Source organism: Phyllopteryx taeniolatus, chromosome 13 (assembly GCF_024500385.1).
Source record: "Phyllopteryx taeniolatus isolate TA_2022b chromosome 13, UOR_Ptae_1.2, whole genome shotgun sequence".
Classification (NCBI taxonomy): Eukaryota; Metazoa; Chordata; class Actinopteri; order Syngnathiformes; family Syngnathidae; genus Phyllopteryx; species Phyllopteryx taeniolatus.
In genome coordinates this window covers 25733380-25756072 of record NC_084514.1, presented here as the reverse complement: position 1 = coordinate 25756072, position 22693 = coordinate 25733380, and the positions used below count along the sequence as shown (strand labels likewise).

Below are 22693 nucleotides of genomic sequence, written 5' to 3'. Positions count from 1 at the left end.
CAGTGATCCTAGGAGCTAAGTTGTCTGGGGCTTTATGCCCCTGGCAGGGTCACCCATGACAAACAGGTCCTAGGTGAGGGACCAGACAAAGCACGGCTCAAAGACCCCTAATGATGACGACAAACAATGGACTTCGTTTTCCCTTGCCCGGACGCGGGCCACCGGGGCCCCCCACTGGAGCCAGGCCTGGTGGTGGGGCTCGAAGGCGAGCGCCTGGTGGCCGGGCCTGCACCCATGGGGCCCGGCCGGGCACAGCCCGAAAGGGTAACGTGGGTCCCCCTTCCCATGGGCTCACCACCTGTGGGAGGGGCCATAGGGGTCGGGTGCAGTGTGAGCTGGGCGGTGGCCGAAGGCGGGGACCTTGGCGATCCGATCCCCGGCTACAGAAGCTGGCTCTAGGGACGTGGAATGTCACCTCTCTGGCAGGGAAGGAGGCCGAGCTGGTGTGTGAGGTCGAGAAGTTCCGACTTGATATAGTCGGACTCGCCTCCACACACACCTGGGGCTCTGGTACCAGTCCTCTCGAGAGGGGTTGGACTCTCTTCCACTCTGGAGTTGCCCATGGTGAGAGGCGCCGAGCAGGTGTGGGTATACTTATTGCCCCCCGGCTCGGCGCCTGTACGTTGGGGTTCACCCCGGTGGACGAGAGGGTAGCCTCCCTCCGCCTTCGGGTGGGGGGACGGGTCCTGACTGTTGTTTGTGCCTATGCACCAAACAGCAGTTCAGAGTACCCACCCTTTTTGGAGTCCTTGGAGGGGGTGCTGGAGAGCGCTCCCGCTGGGGACTCCATTGTTCTGTTGGGGGACTTCAATGCTCACGTGGGCAATGACAGTGAGACCTGGAAGGGCGCGATTGGGAGGAACGGCCCCCCCGATCAGAACCCAAGCGGTGTTCTGTTATTGGACTTCTGTGCTCGTCACGGATTGTCCATAACGAACACCATGTTCAAGCATAAGGGTGTCCACACGTGCACTTGGCACCAGGACACCCTAGGTCGCAGTTCGATGATCGACTTTGTGGTCGTATCATCGGACTTGCGGCCGCATGTCTTGGACACTCGGGTGAAGAGAGGGGCGGAGCTGTCAACTGATCACCACCTGGTGGTGAGTTGGCTCCGATGGCGGGGGAAGATGCCGGTCCGACGTGGCAGGCCCAAACGTATTGTGAGGGTCTGCTGGGAACGTCTGGCAGAATCCCCTGTCAGAAGGAGTTTCAACTCCCACCTCCGACAGAACTTTGCTCATGTTCCGGGGGAGGCGGGGGACATCGAGTCCGAGTGGACCATATTCCGCGCCTCCATTGCTGAGGCGGCCGACCAGAGCTGTGGCCGTAAGGTGGTCGGTGCCTGTCGTGGCGGCAATCCCCGAACCCGTTGGTGGACACCAACGGTGAGGGATGCCGTCAAGCTGAAGAAGGAGTCCTATCGGGCCTTTTTGGCCTGTGGGACTCCTGAGGTAGCTGATGGGTACCGGCTGGCCAAGCGGAATGCAGCTCTGGTGGTCGCTGAAGCAAAAACCCGGGCATGGGAGGAGTTCGGTGAGGCCATGGAGAAAGACTTCCGGACGGCTTCGAGGAAATTCTGGTCCACCATCCGACGTCTCAGGAGAGGAAAGCAGTGCACCACCAACACTGTGTATAGTGGGGATGGGGCGCTGCTGACCTCGACTCGGGACGTTGTGAGTCGGTGGGGAGAATACTTCGAAGACCTCCTCAATTCCACCGACACGCCTTCCCATGGGGAAGCAGAGTGTGGGTTCTCTGAGGCGGGCTCTCCTATCTCTGGGTTTGAGGTCACCAAGGTAGTTAAAAAGCTCCTCGGTGGCAGGGCCCCGGGGGTGGATGAGATTCGCCCGGAGTTCCTAAAGGCTCTGGATGTTGTGGGGCTGTCCTGGTTGACACGCCTCTGCAACATCGCGTGGACATCGGGGACAGTGCCTCTGGATTGGCAGACTGGGGTGGTGGTCCCCCTTTTTAAGAAGGGGGACCGGAGGGTGTGTTCCAACTACAGGGGGATCACACTGCTCAGCCTCCCTGGTAAGGTCTATTCAGGGGTGCTGGAGAGGAGGGTCCGTCGGGAAGTCGAATCTCAGATTCAGGAGGAGCAGTGTGGTTTTCGTCCTGGCCGTGGAACAGTGGACCAGCTCTACACCCTCGGCAGGGTCCTCGAGGGTGCATGGGAGTTCGCCCAACCAGTCTACATGTGTTTTGTGGACTTGGAGAAGGCGTTCGACCGTGTCCCTCGGGGAGTCCTGTGGAGAGTGCTTCGGGAGTATGGGGTACCGAACCCCCTGATACGGGCTGTTCGGTCCCTGTACGACCGGAGTCAGAGTTTGGTCCGCATATCCGGCAGTAAGTCGGACTCGTTCCCGGTGAGGGTTGGACTCCGCCAAGGCTGCCCTTTGTCGCCGATTCTGCTCATAACTTTTATGGACAGAATTTCTAGGCGCAGCCGAGGCGTAGAGGGGGTCCGGTTTGGTGGCCTCAGTATTGCATCTCTGCTTTTTGCAGATGATGTGGTTCTGTTGGCTTCATCAAGCCGTGACCTCCAACTCTCATTGGAACAGTTCGCAGCCGAGTGTGAAGCGGCTGGGATGAGAATCAGCACCTCCAAATCTGAGACCATGGTCCTCAGTCGGGAAAGGGTGGCATGCCATCTCCAGGTCGGGGATGAGATCCTGCCCCAAGTGGAGGAATTCAAGTATCTTGGGGTCTTGTTCACGAGTGAGGGAAGAATGGAACGGGAGCTCGACAGGCGGATCGGTGCAGCGTCTGCAGTGATGCGGACTTTGTATCGGTCCGTTGTGGTAAAGAAAGAGCTAAGCCGAAAGGCGAAGCTCTCAATTTACCGGTCGATCTTCGTTCCTACCCTCACCTATGGTCATGAGCTGTGGGTCGTGACCGAAAGAACAAGATCCCGGATACAAGCGGCCGAAATGAGTTTCCTCCGCAGGGTGTCCGGGCTCTCCCTTAGAGATAGGGTGAGAAGCTCGGTCATCCGGGAGGATCTCAGAGTAGAGCCGCTCCTCCTCCTATATATATACGTATATGTATATATATATATACGTATATGTATATATATATATATATATATATATATATATATATATATATATATACACATATATATATATATACACATATATACATATATATATATACATATATACACATATATACATATATACATATATATATACACATATATACATATATATATACACATATACATATATATATATATATATATATACATATATATATACATATATACATATATACATATATATACATATATACATATATACATATATATACATATATACATATATACATATATACATATATATACATCTTCTTCTTCTTTTCCTTTCGGCTTGTCCCGTTAGGGGTCGCCACAGCGCGTCATCCTTTTCCATGAGAGCCTATCTCCTGCATCCTCCTCTCGAACACCAACTGCCATCATGTCTTCCCTCACGACATCCATCAACCTTCTCTTTGGTCTTTCTCTAGCTCTCTTGCCTGGCAGCTCCATCCTCATCATCCTTCTACCAATATACTCACTCTCTCTCCTCTGGACGTGTCCAAACCATTGAAGTCTGCTCTCTCTAACTTTGTCTCCAAAACATCGAACCTTGGCTGTCCCTCTGATGAGCTCATTTCTAATTTTATCCAACCTGGTCACTCCGAGAGCGAACCTCAACATCTTCATTTCCGCCACCTCCAGCTCTGCTTCCTGTTTTCTCTTCAGTGCCACTGTCTCTAATCCATACATCATGGCTGGCCTCACCACTGTTTTATAAACTTTGCCCTTCATCCTAGCAGAGACTCTTCTGTCACATAACACACCTGACACCTTCCTCCACCCGTTCCAACCTGCTTGGACCCGTTTCTTCACTTCCTGACCACACTCACCATTGCTCTGGACGGTTGACCCCAAGTATTTAAAGTCCTCTACCCTTGCCATCTCTTCTCCCTGTAGCCTCATTCTTCCCCCACCACCCCTCTCATTCATGCACATATATTCTGTTTTACTTCGGCTAATCTTCATTCCTCTTCTTACCAGTGCATGCCTCCATCTTTCTAACTGTTCCTCCAGCTGCTCCCTGCTTTCACTGCAGATCACAATGTCATCTGCAAACATCATGGTCCACGGGGATTCCAGTCTAACCTCATCTGTCAGCCTATCCATCACCACTGCAAAAAGGAAGGGGGCTCAGGGCTGATCCCTGATGCAGTCCCACGTCCACCTTAAATTCTTCTGTCACACCGACAGCACACCTCACCGCTGTTCTGCTGCCCTCGTACATGTCCTGTATTATTCTAACATACTTCTCTGCCACTCCAGATTTCCGCATGCAGTACCACAGTTCCTCTCTGGGTACTCTGTCATAGGCTTTCTCTAGATCTACAAAGACACAATGTAGCTCCTTCTGACCTTCTCTGTACTTTTCCATCAACATCCTCAAGGCAAATAATGCATCTGTGGTACTCTTTCTAGGCATGAAACCATACTGTTGCTCGCAAATACTCACTTCTGTCCTGAGTCTAGCCTCCACTACTCTTTCCCATAACTTCATTGTGTGGCTCATCAACTTTATTCCTCTATAGTTGCCACAGCTCTGCACATCACCTTTGTTCTTAAAAATGGGCACCAGTACACTTTTCCTCCATTCCTCAGGCATCTTCTCACGCACTAGAATTCTATTGAACAAGCGGGTCAAAAACTCCACAGCCACCTCTCCTAGATGCTTCCATACCTCCACAGGAATGTCATCAGGACCAACTGCCTTTCCATTTTTCATTCTCTTTAATGCCTTTCTAACTTCCCCCTTACTAATCATTGCCACTTCCTGGTCCACCACACTTGCCTCTTCTACTCTCCCTTCTCTATCATTTTCCTCATTCATCAACTCCTCGAAGTATTCTTTCCATCTACCTAGCACACTGCTGGCACCAGTCAACATATTTCCATCTCTATCCTTAATCACCCTAACCTGCTGCACATCCTTCCCATCTCTATCCCTCTGTCTAGCCAGCCTGTATAGATCCTTTTCTCCTTCTTTAGTGTCCAACCTGCCATACATGTCATCATATGCCTCTTGTTTTGCCTTTGCCACCTCTACCTTTGCCCTGTGTCGCATCTCAATGTATTCCTTTCGCCTCTCCTCGGTCCTCTCAGTGTCCCACTTCTTCTTAGCTAATCGTTTTCCTTGTATGATTTCCTGTACTGTGAGGTTCCACCACCAAGTCTCCTTCTCTCCTTTCCTGCCAGAAGATACACCAAGTACTCTCCTGCCTGCTTCTCTGATCACCTTGGCTGCAGTGGTCCAGTCTTCTGGAAGCTCTTCCCGTCCACCGAGAGCCTGTATCACCTCTTCCCGAAAAGCTGCACAACACTCGTCCTGTCTCAGCTTCCACCACATGGTTCTCTTCTCTGCCTTTGTCTTCCTAATTTTCCTCCCCACCACCAGAGTCATTTTACACACCACCATCCTATGCTGTCTAGCCACACTCTCCCCTACCACTACCTTACAGTTGGTAACCTCCTTCAGATTACATCGTCTGCACAAGATGTAATCCACCTGTGTGCTTCTACCTCCGCTCTTGTAGGTCACCCTATGTTCGTGCCTCTTCTGGAAAAAAGTGTTCACTACAGCCATTTGCATCCTTGTTGCAAAGTCTACCACCATCTGTCCCTCCAAGTTCCTTTCCTGGATACCGTACTTACCAATCACTTCTTCATCACCCTTATTACCTTCACCAACATGTCCATTACAATCTGCACCAATTACGACTCTCTCTCTGTCTGGGATGCTCAGAACTACATCATCTAGCTCCTTCCAGAATTTCTCTTTCACCTCAAGGTCACATCCTACCTGTGGGGCATAGCCACTAATCACATTACACATAACACCCTCAATTTCAAATTTCAGCCTCATCACTCGATCTGATACTCTTTTCACCTCCAAGACATTCTTAGCCAACTCTTCTTTTAAAATAACCCCGACTCCATTTCTCTTCCCATCTACACCATGGTAAAATAATGTAAACCCTCCCCCTAAACTTCTAGCCTTACTGCCTTTCCACCTGGTCTCCTGGACACACAATATATCAACCTTTCTCCTAATCATCATGTCAACCAACTCCCGAGATTTTCCTGTCATAGTCCCAACATTCAAAGTCCCCACATTCAGTTCTAGGCTCTGTGTTTTCCTCTTCTCTTTCTGCCGAAGAACCCGCTTTCCACCTCTTCTTCTTCTTCTTCTTTGACTTCGACTTCGACTTCGACCCACAGTAGCTGAATTTCCAACAGCGCCCTGCAGGTTGACGGCGCCGGTGGCGGACGTTGTTAACCCGGGCCACGACCGATCCGGTATGGAATTCTTTGGATGAACGCTCATATTTGTTTGGCAAGGTTTTAAGCCGGATGCCCTTCCTGACGCAACCCTCTGCATTTATCCGGGCTTGGGACCGGCCTACAGTTTGCACTGACTTGTGCCCCCCATAGGGCTGCATATATATACATATATACATATATATACATATATACATATATATATACATATATACATATATATATAAATATATATACATATATATGTATACATATATATTTATATATATATATTTATGTATATATATATATATATACAAAAAGCATATATACAAAAAAAAAACAAGCATACAGCTAAAATACCGAAGGAGTGGCTTCAGAACAACTCCTGTGCTGTGTGTACATTAATGAGGAAAAAAATTAACTTAAATGATTTTAGCAAATGGCTGCAATATAAAAAAAGTGAAAATACATATGTACATATACATACACACACGTGTATATATATATATATATATATATATATATAATTTCTTCATAATGTTAATCAATGACATACCATTTGTGCAGCATTTCGAACGTCTAGATGCACACACTTCACACTATCCACATTAAAAACTAACAAATTCTGAGTGCACGTCCACTTACCTACATTGAGAGGTAGAACACAATAAGCAGAATCAGCAAGAGTAGGCTTGAATTCGAGTGCAGGTTTTTCTAGGCGGAGGATATGGGAGAAGATGTACTGGTGCAGGCGAATGATGAGGTCAAGCTCAGTGGCGGTGAGGTTGAAGCCAGACTTTTGTAGCTCAATGGAGATAGTCACCTCACCCGAGCGTGTGTAGACCGGAAAATGGGGGATCTATTGTGAGGGGATACAATAATCACATACACATCACAAGATAATAATGTACAGTTGAAATGGTGACACAGTGGATGACTGGTTAGCACATCTACATCACAGTGCAAATCCGGCCTCGCCTGTGGGGAGTTTGCATGTTTTCCCTGTGCCTGCATGGTAGGTTAATTGGAGACTCTAAATGGTCCGTAGGTGTGAATATGAGTGTGAATGGTTGTTTGTCTATATGTGCTCTGCGATTGGCTGGCGACCAGTTCAAGGTGTAACCCCCCCCTCTCGCCCAGAGTCAGCTGGGATAGGCTCCAGCACGCTGGCTGGAGGATAAGCGGTATGGAAAATAGATGGATGGACAGTTGAAACTTAACCCCTACAATATATAAAAAGACAGGTTTTTTTCCCTAACTGTCTGACATGAAATCAGATTGCTGTAAACCTTTTTTCTGTTTTAGGTCAATTCGGATTATCAAATGTATTTGTATTTGCTAAATGTTGGGTGGGGAGGAGGTGGTGGTGGTGACGGAGTTTAGCTCCAGGGCTCCAGACTAACTGTTTTTGCTCAGAGCACACTGGCCCATCAGTTCAAATTTAGGGGCAGACACTGTAAATCAACTTGTAAAATACATATTCACATTTTTATTCACTGTATAATGGGCAGCCATTCATTAATTAATTCACTCTCTTGTGGGACAGTAGGTTTATTGGGTAAGTAAGCACTGAAAGCCATCTTTGCCATTGTCTATTGTTGTGTGAAACCTGTAGATTTGCGTGATAACCCCAAGACCTGACTCTTTTCATACATTAACCAATCACAGTAAGGCTTGGTGATATGGCTTTAAAATAAAATCCCCGATCCCCCACCCAATTCCCGATTTTAATCCATTTTTACCCCCTTCAATACAAAGAAAAATCCAATTTACAATATTCAAAACTCGAAAGCACGAAACAACACTTACATTTAAACAAAATATTTCAAATGTTCAACAATGTAAAATTAAATCATTCCCTTTGGGATTAACGTGTAACAAAAAACTGTCACTGAACATAATTTGAATAAAAGGTGCTGCTTCAAAACAAAATTAACCTTTGTCACTGAAAATGTAAACAAAATCCTGCATAGAGTAAAAAGCACTCCAGTTACATGCCACGTAGGTTGCCTCGTTTTAATAGTAATTTTTCGAGGTAAGTAAAACAAGCCTGTCTTCAACATGAGGCTTGAGATTGCATGCCTTTTTACAATGTCACCACCACCCTGATCGACCCTTTTTGACGGGACACTTAGAGAAAGAGAGCGAATGATGCTTTCATGTTTAAATTTCCAAATGCTCTTATTATGCAGTTACACCACCGGAAGTCGTCAGGTAAAAGGTGAGACACTGTCACTTGACGAATAAAACAGACGTACTATACTAATCCCCTCCTGGAAGCCGTCACCTTATCGTGGTGGAGGGGTTTGTGTGCCCCAATGATCCTAGGAGCTAAGTTTTCTGGGGCTTCACGCCCATGGTAGGGTCACCCATGGCAAACAGGTCCTAGGTGAAGGACCAGAAAAAGCACGGCTAAAAAACTCCTGTGTTTAAATATTTTAAAGGATTGAGGTTTCCCTTGCCCAGATGCGGGTCACCGGGGCCCCCCTCTGGAGCCAGGCCTGGAGGTGGGGCTTGAACGCAAACGCCTGGTGGCCGGGCCTGCACCCATGGGTCCTGGCCGGGCACAGCCCAAAAGGGTCCCCCTTCCCATGGGCTCACCACCTGTGGGAGGGGCCATAGGGGTCGGGTGCAGTGTGAGCTGGGCGGTGGCCGAAGGTAGGGACCTTGGCGATCCGATACGCGGCTACAGAAGCTGGCTATAGGGACGCGCAATGTCACCTCTCTGGCAGGGAAGGAGCCGAGCTGGTGTGGGATGTCGAGAAGTTCCGACGAGATATAGTCGGGCTCGCCTCCACACACAGCTTGGGCTCTGGTACCAGTCCTCTTGAGAGGGGTTGGACTCTCTCTGGCATGGGAAGAGATCAGTGAGGCCATGGAGAAAGACTTCTGGACGGCTTCAAGGAAGTTCTGGTCCACCATCTGGCATCTCAGGAGGATCTCCAACTCTTACTGGAGCGGTTCACAGCAGAGTGTGAAACTGCTGCAATGAGAATCAGCACCTACAAATCTGAGACCATGGTCCTCAGTCGCAAAAGGGTGGCGTGCCCTCTCCAGGTCGGGGATGAGATCCTGCCCCAAGTGGAGGACTTCAAGTATCTTGGGGTCTTGTTCACGAGTGAGGGAAGAATGGAACGGGAGATCGACAGGCGGCTCGGTGCAGCGTCTGCAGTGATGCGGACGTTGTATCGGTCTGTTGTGGTAAAGAAGGAGCTAAGTCGAAAGGCGAAGCTCTCAATTTACCGGTCGATCTACGTTCCTACCCTCACCAATGGTCACGACTGAACATGATCCTGGATACAAGCGGCCGAAATGAGTTTCCTCCGCCGGGTGTCCTGGCTCTCCCTTAAAGATAGGGTGAGAAGCTTGGTCATCCGGGAGGATCTCAGAGTAGAGCCGCTGCTCCTCCACATTGAGAGGAGCCAGATGAGGTGGCTGTGGCATCTGATTCGGATGCCTCTCGGACGCCTCCCTGGTGATGTGTTCCTGGCACGTCCCACCAGAAGGAGACCCCGGGGACGACCCATGACACGCTGGCGAGACTACGTCTCTCGGCTGGCCTGGGAATGCCTTGGTATCCCCCCGGAAGAGCTGGATGAAGTGGCTCGGGAGAGGGAAGTCTGGGCGTCCCTGCTAAGGCTACTGCCCCCGCGACCCAACCTCGGATAAGCGGTAGAAAATGGATGGATGGTACTGTACTAATATACAGAACACCGGCGAATGTGTAACATATGGCTAAGATATCGGACAGATTGTCTGTAGTTTATCACAACAGCTGCACCTACCATTTAAGTGGATCGCTATTAGTATGTGGTAAAATAACTGCTTTTGCAATGTATCAACAGTAAACTTGACTTTGACAATCCTTGAGTACCAGACCCGTCTTCATACGTAAAACAATCTGATACAATTCCGCTCATATTGTCTGTTTCTCAGCAAGTTTTCCGTGTCGCGCACAGTGAAAAAATTGCTGGTCTGGCTGTCCCTTTTAAATCGAAGCAATTTGGTTGTGCTACTCGCTGTGGTTTGACTCGCTGCAGCTTTGGTTCACTTCGCATAATCCTAGCGTAGTCCTGAACTCAGAAGATCCTGACGTACATAGGCTTTGCCCAAAATGGAGTGGTGTTTCCAAGCGAAAATATACACAAATAAAACAAAAACAGCCATTATGCCAGCTGGAGTGGTGTGGGGATTGACACAGTCTAAAACGACGACCACATTTTAGGATTTTAAGATTATTTCTCAATTTTTAATATCGGTATTTTTGATACTTGAAGTATCGTACCAGAAAGGAAAGCGGTGGTATTGATTTACAGACGCACAAGGAGCACAGCGGCACAATCTGTGCACAGCTGCTTTTCCTTTCGGCCCCACAGCATGTCATCCTTTTCCATGTCAGCCTATCTCCTGCATCCTCCTCTCTAACACAAACTGCCCTCATGTCTTCCCTCAATACTTCTATCAACCTTCTCTTTGATCTTCCTAAAGCTCTTTTGCCTGGCAGCTCCATCCTCATCATCCTTCTACCAAAATATATAATATACTCACTATCTTTCCTCTGGACGTGTCCAAACCATCCAAGTCTGCTCTCTCTAACTTTGTCTCCAAAACAGCTAACCTTGGCCGTCCCTCTGATGAGCTCATTTCTAATCCTATCCAACCTGGTCACTCCTAGAGAGAACCTCAACATCTTGATTTTTGCCACCTCCAGCTCTGCTTCCTGTTATCTCTTCAGTACCACTGTTTCAAATTTGTACATCATGGCTGGCCTCACCACTGTCTTAGACTTTGCCGTTCATCTGAGCAGTGACTCTTTTGTCACATAACACACTAACACCTTCCTCCATCCATTCCAACATGCTTGGACCCATTTCTTCACTTCCTGACCAGACTCACCATTGGTCTGGACTGTTGACCCCAAGTATTTCAAGTCCTCCACCCTTGCAATCTCTTCTCCCTGTAGCCTCACGCTTCCCCCTCCACCCTTCTCATTCATGCACATATATTCTGTTTTACTTCGGCAAATCTTTGTTCCTCTCCTTTCCAGTGCATGCCTCCATCTTTCTAACTGTACCTCCACCTGCTCCCTGCTTTCGTTGCAGATCACAATGTCATCTGCAAACATCATGGTCCACTGGGATTCCAGTCTAACCTCATCTGTCAGCCTATCCATCACCACTGCAAAAAGGAAGGGGCTAAGGGCTGATGCAGTTCCACCTCCACCTTAAACTCCTCTGTCACACCTACAGCGCACCTCACCACTATTCTGCTGCCCTCATACATGTCCTGTACTATTCTAACATACTTCTCTAACATACTTCTCTGCCACTCCAGACCTCCGCATGCAGTACCACAGTTCCTCTCTAGGTACTCTGTCATAGGCTTTCAAAGACACAATGTAGCTCCTTCTGACCTTCTCTGTATTTCTCCATCAACACCCTCAAGGCAAATAATGCATCTGTGGTACTCTTTCTAGGCATGAAACAATACTGTTGCTCGGAAATACTCACTTCTGTCCTGAGTCTAGCTTCCACTACTCTTTCCCAGAATGTCATTGTGTGGCTCATCAACTTCATTCATCGATAGTTCCCACAACTATGCACATCACCCTTATTCTTAAAAATGGGCACCGGCACACTTCCATTCCTCAGGCATCTTCTCACCTGCTAGAATTCTGTTGAACAAGCTGGTCAAAAACTCCAAAGCCACCTCTCCTAGATCAGGACCAACTGCCTTTCCATTTTTAATTCTCTTTAGTGCCTTTGTAACGTCCCCCTTCCTAATCATTGCTACTTCCTGGTCCACCATACTTGCCTCTTCTACTCGTCGTCCTCTCTCATTTTACTCATTCATCAACTCCTCAAATTATTCTTTCCAGCACACTACTGGCACCAGTCAACACATGTCCATCTCTATCCTTAATCACCCTAACCTGCTGCACATCCTTCCCAATTCTCTCTCTTTGTCTGGCCAACCTGTACAGATATTTTTCTCCTTCTTAAATGTCCAACCTGGCATACATGTCATCATATGCATCTTGCTAGGCCTTTGCGCCTCTACCATTGCCCTACGTCACATCATGTATTCCTTGTAATTTTCTGCCCATTTTTCCAGGGGCAACTTTGTGGGAACAGTTTGGAGATGACCCCTACCTGTTCCAACATGACTGTGCATCAGTGCATAAAGCAAGGTTCATAAAGACACAAATGGGAGAGTTTGGGATGAACTTGACTTGCCTGCACAATCCTGACCTCAACCCTATAGAACACTTGGATAAATTAGAGTGGAGACTGAGAGCCAGGCCTCATCATCCAACATCAGTGTGTAACTCAAATGCGCTTGAGGAAAAAATGGTAATAAATACCCATAAACAAACTCCTAAACCTTGTGGAAAGCCTTTCCACAAGAGTTAAAGATTTTATAATTGCAGAGGGTGGACCAATGTCATATTAAACCCTATGGATGGACCTATGGATTTCACTTAAATTCCTATCTGAGTCAAGACAGGTGAGCGAATAATTTTGCCAACATCATGTATGTCTCTCCACTAAGGAGTTCAGTCACAAATCTGCTGTCGAAAGTAATTACTCCATCCATTTTGTTTCGCTTATCCAAGGTAGGGTCGCGGGGGTAGTAGCTTTAGCAGGGAAGTCCAGACTCAGCCACTTCCGCCAGCTCTTCTGAGGCGATCCCAAGGCGCTCCCAGGCAAGCCGAGAGACATAGTCTCTCCAGCATGTCCTCCTCCCGGTGGGATGTGCCCGGAACATCTCACCAGTGAGGCGTCCAGGAGGCATTCTAAAGAGATGCCCGAGCCACCTCATCTGGCTCCTCTTAATGCGGAGGAGCAGCGGCTCTACTCTGAGCCTCTCCTGGATGACCAAGCTTCTCACCCTCTCTCTCAGGGGGAGCCCGGATACCCTGTGGAGGAAACTCATTTCGGCCGCTTGTATCCGGGATCTTGTTCTTTCGGTCATGACCACAGCTCGTGACCATAGGTGAGGGTAGGAACGGAAATCGACTGGTAAATAGAGAGCTTTGCCTTTCGGCTGAGCTCCTTCTTCACCACAACGAATCGATACAAAGTCCGCATCACTGCAGACGCTGCACCGTCCGCCTGTCGATCTCCTGTTCCATTCTTTCCTCACTCGTGAACAAGACCCAAGATATTTGAACTCATCCACTTGAAGCAGGATCTCATCCCTTGACCCAGAAAGGGCAATCCACCCTTTTCTGACTGAGGACCATGGTCTCAGATCCATGGTCTCAGATTTGGAGGTGCTCATGTTCATTCCAGCCACTTCACACTCGGCAGCGAACTGCTCCAGTGAGAGTTGGAGATCATGGCTTGATGAAGCCAACAGAACCACATCATATGAAAAAAGCAGAGATGCTATACTGAGCCCACGAAATCGGACACCCTCTACACCTCGGCTGCGCCTAGAAATTCTGTGGCTCTAGGGCAGTCGCCAGCTTTTGGAGTTTTTGCTGCTCTGCTGGAGTTAATATGACTACACTGTGCTTCTGTTTGTCAAAAGCAGATCCTGATTTTCTCCCACGTTGACTTACTGGTTTTGTTCCTGAATCCGGTCACTTGATCGAGTTTGGTTTGTCGACAACTCTTAAAACTCGTACCGTGACTGCTTGCGCTAACAGCTCCGGTGGTTTCTGTGCTTGATCTGACATGCTTTGCATTAAGATGGTTCCTTTTTGCATAATCTGCACAAATTCACGCTTTTATCGCAGCTTCGATTGGGAAGTTGTTTCTTTAAATAAAATTTGCCTCCCAACAGTCCTTCATCCGATTCATCAATTGTGCTAGCTGTTGGCCACAGAGATATGGTTTGCCCACAGACACAGTATGTATAGGTAAATACAACACGCCCATTTTGAGCTCCGTGCCGATGGTGACGCTAAACTAGGGAGTTCAAAGTCGTTAGCACATTCCATGTGTGTGGATGGTAAGAAGACCCCAAGACCGAGGGTGCCGGTACATTGTGCTGCATATGGTTGCCTAAAACGCTGTACAATTATGACAAGGGAACAGGGAGTCCCTTTCACATAAAAATTTTTTTGGTGCTATTTTTCAAATGTGTTGATAGCTTAGATTGACAAAACAGTTACCTCATGAAAATCGGTTGGGACCTGAGCAAGTTATGACTTAAATTCAGTGTCCATGCATTGCCTTCTAAGGGAACTACGACCACCCCAACACGGCCGCCTCTTAGGCACGTTGGTTAGCTGGGCTGCTACAGCGCCCTGACGTATCTAAATGGTAAAATGGTAAATTGACTGCACTTATATAGTGCCCAAAGCGCTTTAACAAAGCCTCACATACACCCACTCACACACATTCATACACCAATGGGCGGCTGCTGCCATCCAAGGCGCTGCCAGGCCCGAGGGGAGAAAATTAGGGTTCAGTGTATTGTCCAAGGACACTTCGACATGCGGACGGTCATAGCCGGGATTCGAACCAGTCACTGGACGACCAACTCTACCTACTGAGCCACAGCCGCCCGTGTAGTCTAGTGTTCATATCTATGGGTTAACCAAGCTCTGACGTGTGTGTCAGTGTAATCGGTGTTCCAGGAAATTGTGCACTGACAGACAAATGTTTCGCGTTTGTTTGGAAAGCAAACTGCAATTAAAATACGTCAAAATTTGTCACAATTCATCGGGATTAACGCGTTACAGTCCCACCACTAATAATGATACATTACACATACATATAATAGCTATATAATAATACATTGTAATAAATACTTTTAGCCCTCCCTGCTAACACGAGGATTCCCAAAGAGCTGAGAATGAAGAGAAGGGATGTTGTGCCGGGACAGAGCGTTGAGCAAGAAAGAGACTATGTCAACCCACCTTCGCTATCAGAATAATCTTTATTTGCCAAGTATGTCCAAAAAACACACAATGAATTTGTCTCCGGTAGTTGGAGCCGCTCTAGTACGACAACAGACATTCAATTGACAGAGAACACTTTGGAGACATAAAGACATTGACAAAAAAAAAAAAAAAAAAAAGTCACTGAGCAGTAAAGGGTTGCTAGTTATCTGGTAATGCCGGTAAAATTTTTTTTTTTTTTGACAATTGTGCAAAAAGATGCAGAGTCCTCTAGCACTTAGAGCAGTTCGAATGACTAATATTGCAATAGTCCGGTGCAATGACCATTGTGCAAAGGGCGGCGAGACTTCAAGGAGTGTATGCGGTTTAAGGTGACGAGTAGTGCGATAATCTGGGACAATGTTGCTTGTGCAAATGTTGTAGATACTCCTCAATCAGTGTGCAAATGGAGCAGATGCTACTCTGGCATGAGTGGCCAGTATTGGTAAACAACAGATATGCAAATAGTGCAGCGTGGCGAGACAACTACAGTGAGTGCACGAGTAATATATAATTGGCCCCACAGAACTAAGACAACGAACTCAAGTCAAACAATTTCCGGCATGTTGCAATGGAATTGTAAGTTAGCTGTTTAAGAAGTTGAATGCAAGAGGGAAGAAGCTGTTGGAATGTCTGCTAATTCTAGTTTGCATTGATCGGTAGCGCCTACCTGAGGGAAGGAGCTGGAAGAGCTGGTGACCAGGATGCGGAGGGTCCGAGAGGATTTTGCACGCTCTTGTCTTAGTTCTGGCAGCGTGCAAGTCGTCAAGGGTGGGTAGGGGGGTACCGACAATCCTTTCAGCAGTTTTGATTGTCCGTTGCAGTCGGAGTTTGTCCTTTTTTGTAGCAGCACCAAACCAGACTGTGATGGAAGAACACAGGACTGATTCGATGACCGCTGTGTAGAAATGCTTCAGCAGCTCCGGTGGCAGGCCGTGCTTTCTCAGAAGCCGCAGGAAGTACATCCTCTGCTGGGCCTTTTTGAGGACGGAGTTGATGTTGGTCGCCCACTTCAGGTCCTGAGAGACTGTAATTCCCAGGAACTTGAAGGTCTCGATGGTTGACACAAGGCAGTTGGACAACGTGAGGGCCCGCTGTGGCGAAGGATGCCTCCTGAAGTCCACGATCATCTCTACAGTCTTGAGCGTGTTCAGCTCCAGGTTATGTCGGCTGCACCACAGCTCCAGCCGCTCCGCTTTCTGTTGATATGCAGACTTGTCACCGTCCTTGATGAGACCGATGACAGTGGTGTCATCTGCAAACTTCAGGAGTTTGACAGTCGGGTGCGCTGAGGTGCAGTCGTTCGTGTAAAGAGAGAGGAGCAGCGGTGAGAGGACACAACCTTGGGGCGCCCCAGTGCTGATGCTGCGCGTGGATGTGGTGGCCTCCCCCAGCCTGACCTGCTGTGTCCTGCCCGTCAAAAAGCTGTAAATCCACTGGCAGATGGCAGGTGAGACGCTGAGCTGGAGAAGCTTGGATGAAAGGAGTTCAGGGATGATGGTGTTGAACGCTGAGCTGAAGTCCACGAACAGGATCCTCGCGTAGGTCCCTGCACTGTCGAGGTGTTCTCGGATGAAGTGCAGTCCCATGTTGACTGCATCGTCCACAGAGTATCATGGGGAACGTTTGATCTATCCCCAATAAGATGGACAAGCGAGAAAGAGGGACTTTCGGCGTCGTGGCTGGCAGCACTGACACCGGACTCGCTCGTCTGTGAGGCACTGCATAAAACTCTCTTCCTTCTACACTTTGTGCAGGTTCATATATGTCGTGTTGATGTGCTTGAGCACATATAATAGGTAGCCTCCATTTCTATGTCCTACTTGCTTGCTATTTTTTTGTTTTGTTTTGTTTACTGTAACTGCTACTCGTGTAACCACAATTGCTGCTCAAATGAAGCATATTTTCCCATTATGGGACTAATAAAGGTTATTTAATCTAATTATTTAACCTAATAATAATCTCAAGAAAGAGGGACAAAAAAAAGGTTTCACATGGGTAACTATAATGCCACTCAGAGAGCAGACCTGCACCAAAGTGAATCGTCCAAATTCTAATGAGTAACTTTGGAACTGGGTCATGATCAAGCGCTAATCAATTCTTCCACAGGTTATAGAAAATCTGCCAACACGGTTTTGGCAGAATTTCAGTTGTTTTTTTGGTTATGATAGGAACCAAAACAATCATTCATACATCAATAAGCAAAAGGCAAACATAATCTGTGCTGAAACCAGTCGGATGTGATATTAGGGTGAATGTAAAATTATAAAAAATTTGAAGTAAGATATAAAAAAAAAAAAGAAGAATAGAGGCATTCAATTCCAACATACTCGCGGTATGGGTTTCGCTGTCAGGATCCCAAAACACCGGGTGCTATCCTCTGGTGGGTAAAGCTTCCGTCGGCGAAAGTTGAGCTCATCCGGGAGTGGCGTGGTGAGGACCATCCCAATGACATATAGGTAGTAAGTATGCTCGGGTACAGTATAACTGTCCTGCAAACACTCTGGTATCTGAAGATCATACAGAAGGGAAAGAGAATTTATAATTAGATATCAAACAACAAAACAATACCCACTAGGCGATCATCAGAAAATTAGTTGGAAAATATATGTGGTGCTGTCAGGGACATAATTCAGGATTACCTCCCACACGCGTACGCACTTTTTTTTTGTTGCTCATACAAAATTGAAAGGTGCTCTCTCTATCTCACACCCCTTGAATATACACAACTACTTAAACGTTCTCTTTCACACATTAGTACACACTCGCGCGCGCACGCACACACACACTACTTAGAAGACTCTTACACATGCGAGTGATTTTTTTTTTTTTTCCCCACTCACATAAAGTTGTGCTCACCATGACTGGCACCCATTCATTTTTTGCATAACCTGTATAACATCTTCAGAAATAAATGAAAACGTACCCAACTTATATCATCAGAAACGTTTAATTGGAGGTGCAAAGTAATTTAACTAAGAACATTGGGGTTTTTTTCAACTTAGAAAAACGTGCAAAATATTGGCACCCCTCCGTTATAGTTGGTTGCACACCCTTTGGCAGCGATGACAGTCTCAAAACGCTTCTTGTATCCATCTACAGTATAAGCTTTTGCACTTTCCAGGTGATATTTTCTCCAATTCTTCCATTGCAATATGATTGAGCTCTCGAACATTTGCAGAGTTCTTTTCCCCAATGGCAGATTTCAGCTCCCCGCAAAGATTTTCAATTGTATTCAGGACTCATTGCTGGCCATTTTAAAAGTCAATTTTTTCCTTTTCAACCATTGCTATGTGCTTTTAGATGTGTGCTTTGGGTCTTTGTCTTTATGGAGGACACATGATTTTCACCTCAAAATCAAGTTCTCTTTCCCTGGGTAAGACATTTCACTCTAAAATCTCTTGATAAATTTCTGATTTCATGAAACCTGTGATGTCAGAATCAGAATCAAAATCTATATTTTCCAAGTATGTCAAAAACACACGAGGAATTTGTCTCCGGTAGTTAGAGCTGCTCTAGTATGACAGACAGCCATTTTGACAAAATATACTTTTGAGACAAAAAAAAAAATGCACAGTCCTCTAGCAATTTAATGGTAAGAGGGAAGAAGCTGTTGGAATGGCTGCTTGTTTTAGTTTGCATTTATCGATAGCGCCTACCTGAGGGAAGGAGCTGGAAGAGCTGTTGACCGGGATGTGCAGGGTCCGAGAGAATTTTGCATGCTCTTGTCGAAGTTCTGGCAGCGAGCAAGTCCTCAAAGGTGGGTCGGGGGTACTGACGTTTTTTCCGGCTGTCCTGATTGTCCGTTGCTGTTGGAATTTGTCATTTTTTTGTGGCAGCACCAAACCAGACTGTGATGGATGAACACAGGACTGCTGAGTTGAACTGCCGCAATAACTCCTATGGCAGGCCGTGCTTCCTCAGTGGCTGCAGGGAGTACGTCCTCTGCTGGGCCTTTTAGAGGATGTTGTTGATGTTGGTCTCCCACTTCAGGTCCCAAGAGACTGTAATTCCCAAGAACTTGAAGGTCTCAACGGTTGACACAGAGCAGCTGGACAGCGTCAGGGGCAGCTATGGCGAAGGATGCCTCCTGAAGTCCACGACCATTTCTACATTCTTGAGCGTGTTCAGATCGAGGTTGTGTCGGCCGTACCAAAGCTCCAGCCGCTCCACTTCTAGTCGATATGCAGTCGTCACCACCTTTGATGAAGTCGATGACTGTGGTGTCGTCTGCAAACTTCAGGAGTTTGACAGCGGGTACATTGAGGTGGAGTCGTTCGTGTAGAGAGAGAAGAGCAGCGGAGAGAGGACACATCCTTGGGGCGCCCCGGTGCTGATGGTGGGTGTGGATGAGGACCACCTCCCCAGCCTCACCTGCTGTGTCCTGCCTGTCAGGAAGCTGTAAATCCACCGGCAGATGGCAGGATGATGGTAGAGGGAGCGTTTAAAACAGGATGTTACTTCACACAGTTCCAGAGAACTATTGAAGATCTATGTGAAGACTGGAACGAGCTGGTCCTTTGAGGCAGGATGGGGACACAAGGTCTAGGCCTGCAGCTTCGTTAATCTTTTTTAGTTTGAAGATTTGTCTCACATGCTGTTCATGAATGGTCAACGCAGAAGTCAGAGCTGCGATGGTGGTCGATGGTGCGGCTGGGTAGGTGCGGGGTGTGAAAGTGTCCTTATCAAATTTGCAGTTGAAGGTGTTCAAGTTATCAGCTAGTCCTTTATTGTTGTCCGCTCGGGGGGACTGTTGCTTGTAGTTGGTCAGCGATTTTAATTCTCGCAAGACTGACTGAGAGTCGTTAGTAGTAAACCATTTTTGTCATGTCTTTTGCCAGCTGATTTATTGCGCGATTGTACAGGGCTCTGTCCCCACCTTGATCAGTGTTCTCTTTAGCCGAGAAAAGTTGCTGAAGTTTGGCAGTGAACCACGGCTTGTTGTTTTTGAACGTGCAAAATGTCTTTGTTGGTATCCACACATCTTCACAGAAACTGATAGAGGATGTGACACTGTCCATATATTCATCCACACACACTGTAAATGTCTGGTTTCAACTATGTACCCATTGTAGTATGTACTTAATCAAATTAACATATTATACATTTGCATGTACACAATGCAAAAGGCAGAAAGTTTAGGCAGTTTCTGATTAACAGGCCATAAATATAGGAGTTGATTTTTCATCAGAGAACACATTCGTAGAAGCACATAGCACAAAATAAAAACCTAAACTATTATACCTTGCACAAACTATCCTATCTATCCAATCCAATCTATCGTATATTCCGGTTGTATATTCTGACAGCTAGAAGTAGAGGAAGTGACGCTGCTGCTTAGGTGATGCTACTTGCAGGCTGCTGTGCAGACATTAGTGAGGGGAGCTTCTGCCGATGAAGGGGCATCAGAATGAACCACGTGTTTTAGTTTGAAAAACCGGAAGGTTATACAGCGGCTGAAATAAGTATTTAACAGGTCACAATTTTTCTCACTTGATATATTTCCAAAGGTCCTATCCATCCATCCATCCATTTTCACAAGGAAAACAGTGAGTAATGCACTCTGCCGCCATAGCCTGTATGCATGCTCACCAAGCAAGACCCCATTGCTGAAAAACAAGCATGTCAAAGCTCATTTAAAGTTTGCTGAACAACCTATGGACAAGCCAGTTAAATACTGGGAGAATATAGTCTGGTCTGATGAGCCCAAAATTAAACTGTTTGGATGCCATAATGCACACCACGTTTGGAGGAGAAATGACACTGCACATCACCCTAAAAACAGCGTACCAACAGTAAAGTTCAGGGGTGGTAACATGACTGTGTGGGTCTGCTTTTCAGCAAATGGTAATGGTAAACTTCACATTATTGAATTAAAGATAAATGGGCAAATCTACCAAGACATTGACGAAAATCTGCTGCCATCTCCGAGGATGATGAAAATGAAACAAATGTGGACATTTCGTCAGGATAATGTTCCAAAATATACTGCCAAGGGAACTCTCAATTGGTTTCAAAGAAAAAAAATAAAGCTGCTAGAATGGCCCAGCCAATCACCTAACTTGAATCCAATAAAAAAATCTATGGAAAGAACTGAAACTCAAGGTCCATAAAAGAAGCACACGGAACGATCAAGATCATCTTGGGTGGAGGAATGGGCGAAAATCACAACAGACCAATGCATGCAACTAGTTTCTCCATACAGGAGGCATCTTGAACCTGTCATTGCAAACAAAGGCTTTTGAACAAAGTATTAAATAAATACCAGTTGGTGTGTTCAATACTTTTTCCCTGTGTCACTTCACATTATTACACATAACTTAATTTCTGATCTTATTTGTTCCACTTTATTTGTATGTATGGATTACTTGGGTTGTTCCCAACATCTGGTGAAATTTTCATGTTAATAGCACCTTTGGAAATATATTTAATGAGAAAAATGGTGATGTGTTAAATACTTATTTCAGCCGCTGTATATCCATCCATGCATCCATTTTCTGAGCCGCTTCTCTTCACTAGGGTCGCGGGCGTGCCGGAGCCTATCCCAGCTATCATCGGGCAGGAGGCGGGGTACACCCTGAACTGGTTGTCAGCCAATCACAGGGCACATACAAACAAACAACCATTCGCACTCACAGTCACACCTACGGGGAATTTAGAGTTGTCAATTAACCTACCACGCATGTTTTTGGGATGTGGGAGGAAACCGGGGTGCCCGGAGAAAACCCACCCAGGCACAGGGAGAACATGCAAACTCCACACAGGCGGGGCCGGGGATTGAAAACCCGGTCCAGAGAACTGTGAGGCAGACGCTCTAACCAGTCCCTCACCGTGCTGCCCTCCGCTGTATATTTTAACTGAAATCGTCGGAGACAACTGAATCACTCATACACAAAAATGAAACGCTCTTACACACACAGGTGAAACGCTTTCTCACACACAACCAAAATCCTTTCGCAAACACTTAACTGGATCCTTCAAAACATCATACTTAAATGTGCGCATATAATATAGTAAAATACACAAAACGTTTTGGTTTTGTAAATGAGCAAAAAAAAAGTTAGTAGTGTGTGTGAAAATATTGTAGTGTGTATGAGTGTAAAGAGTTGTGCGAGAGTTAGCATGTGTGAGAGGATTTCAGGACTGTGTGAGAGCGTTTCAGTAGAGTTTGTCACCTTTTTAGTGGGATGTGTGAGATCAGTTCAGTTGTGTACCTGGGAGTTTTGGTGAGTTAAAAAGTGAGGAAAAAAAATATTCCGTTATGTGTGCACGAGCGTTTCAGTAGTTTTACATGTACAGGGCTCCAGACTACCTTTTTGCACTGGTCACACTTGTGCACCCAACTTTATTTCTTGGATGCACCGGCATAAGAGTTAGGTGCACCCCAATATTGCTGCCTGTCTTTTTTGGGCAGTATTGACTGGTACATGATTAACTTACAATATGTCTAGGAGTCACAATAT

General features: G+C 46.7%; 1 protein-coding gene across 5 annotated transcripts in view; it reads right to left on the bottom strand.

The window, feature by feature from the left end:
* dicer1 (dicer 1, ribonuclease type III) overlaps window positions 1-22693 on the bottom strand; it is a 265924-nt gene that overhangs the window by 108591 nt on the left and 134640 nt on the right. For all 5 annotated transcript variants that reach the window (XM_061793888.1, XM_061793885.1, XM_061793886.1 and 2 more), the window contains 2 exons: window positions 17561-17740; window positions 6983-7196 (listed from right to left, as the gene is read on the bottom strand). In XM_061793888.1, the coding sequence (XP_061649872.1) occupies window positions 6983-7196; window positions 17561-17740 (394 nt within the window). The remainder of the gene's footprint in view (window positions 1-6982; window positions 7197-17560; window positions 17741-22693) is intronic.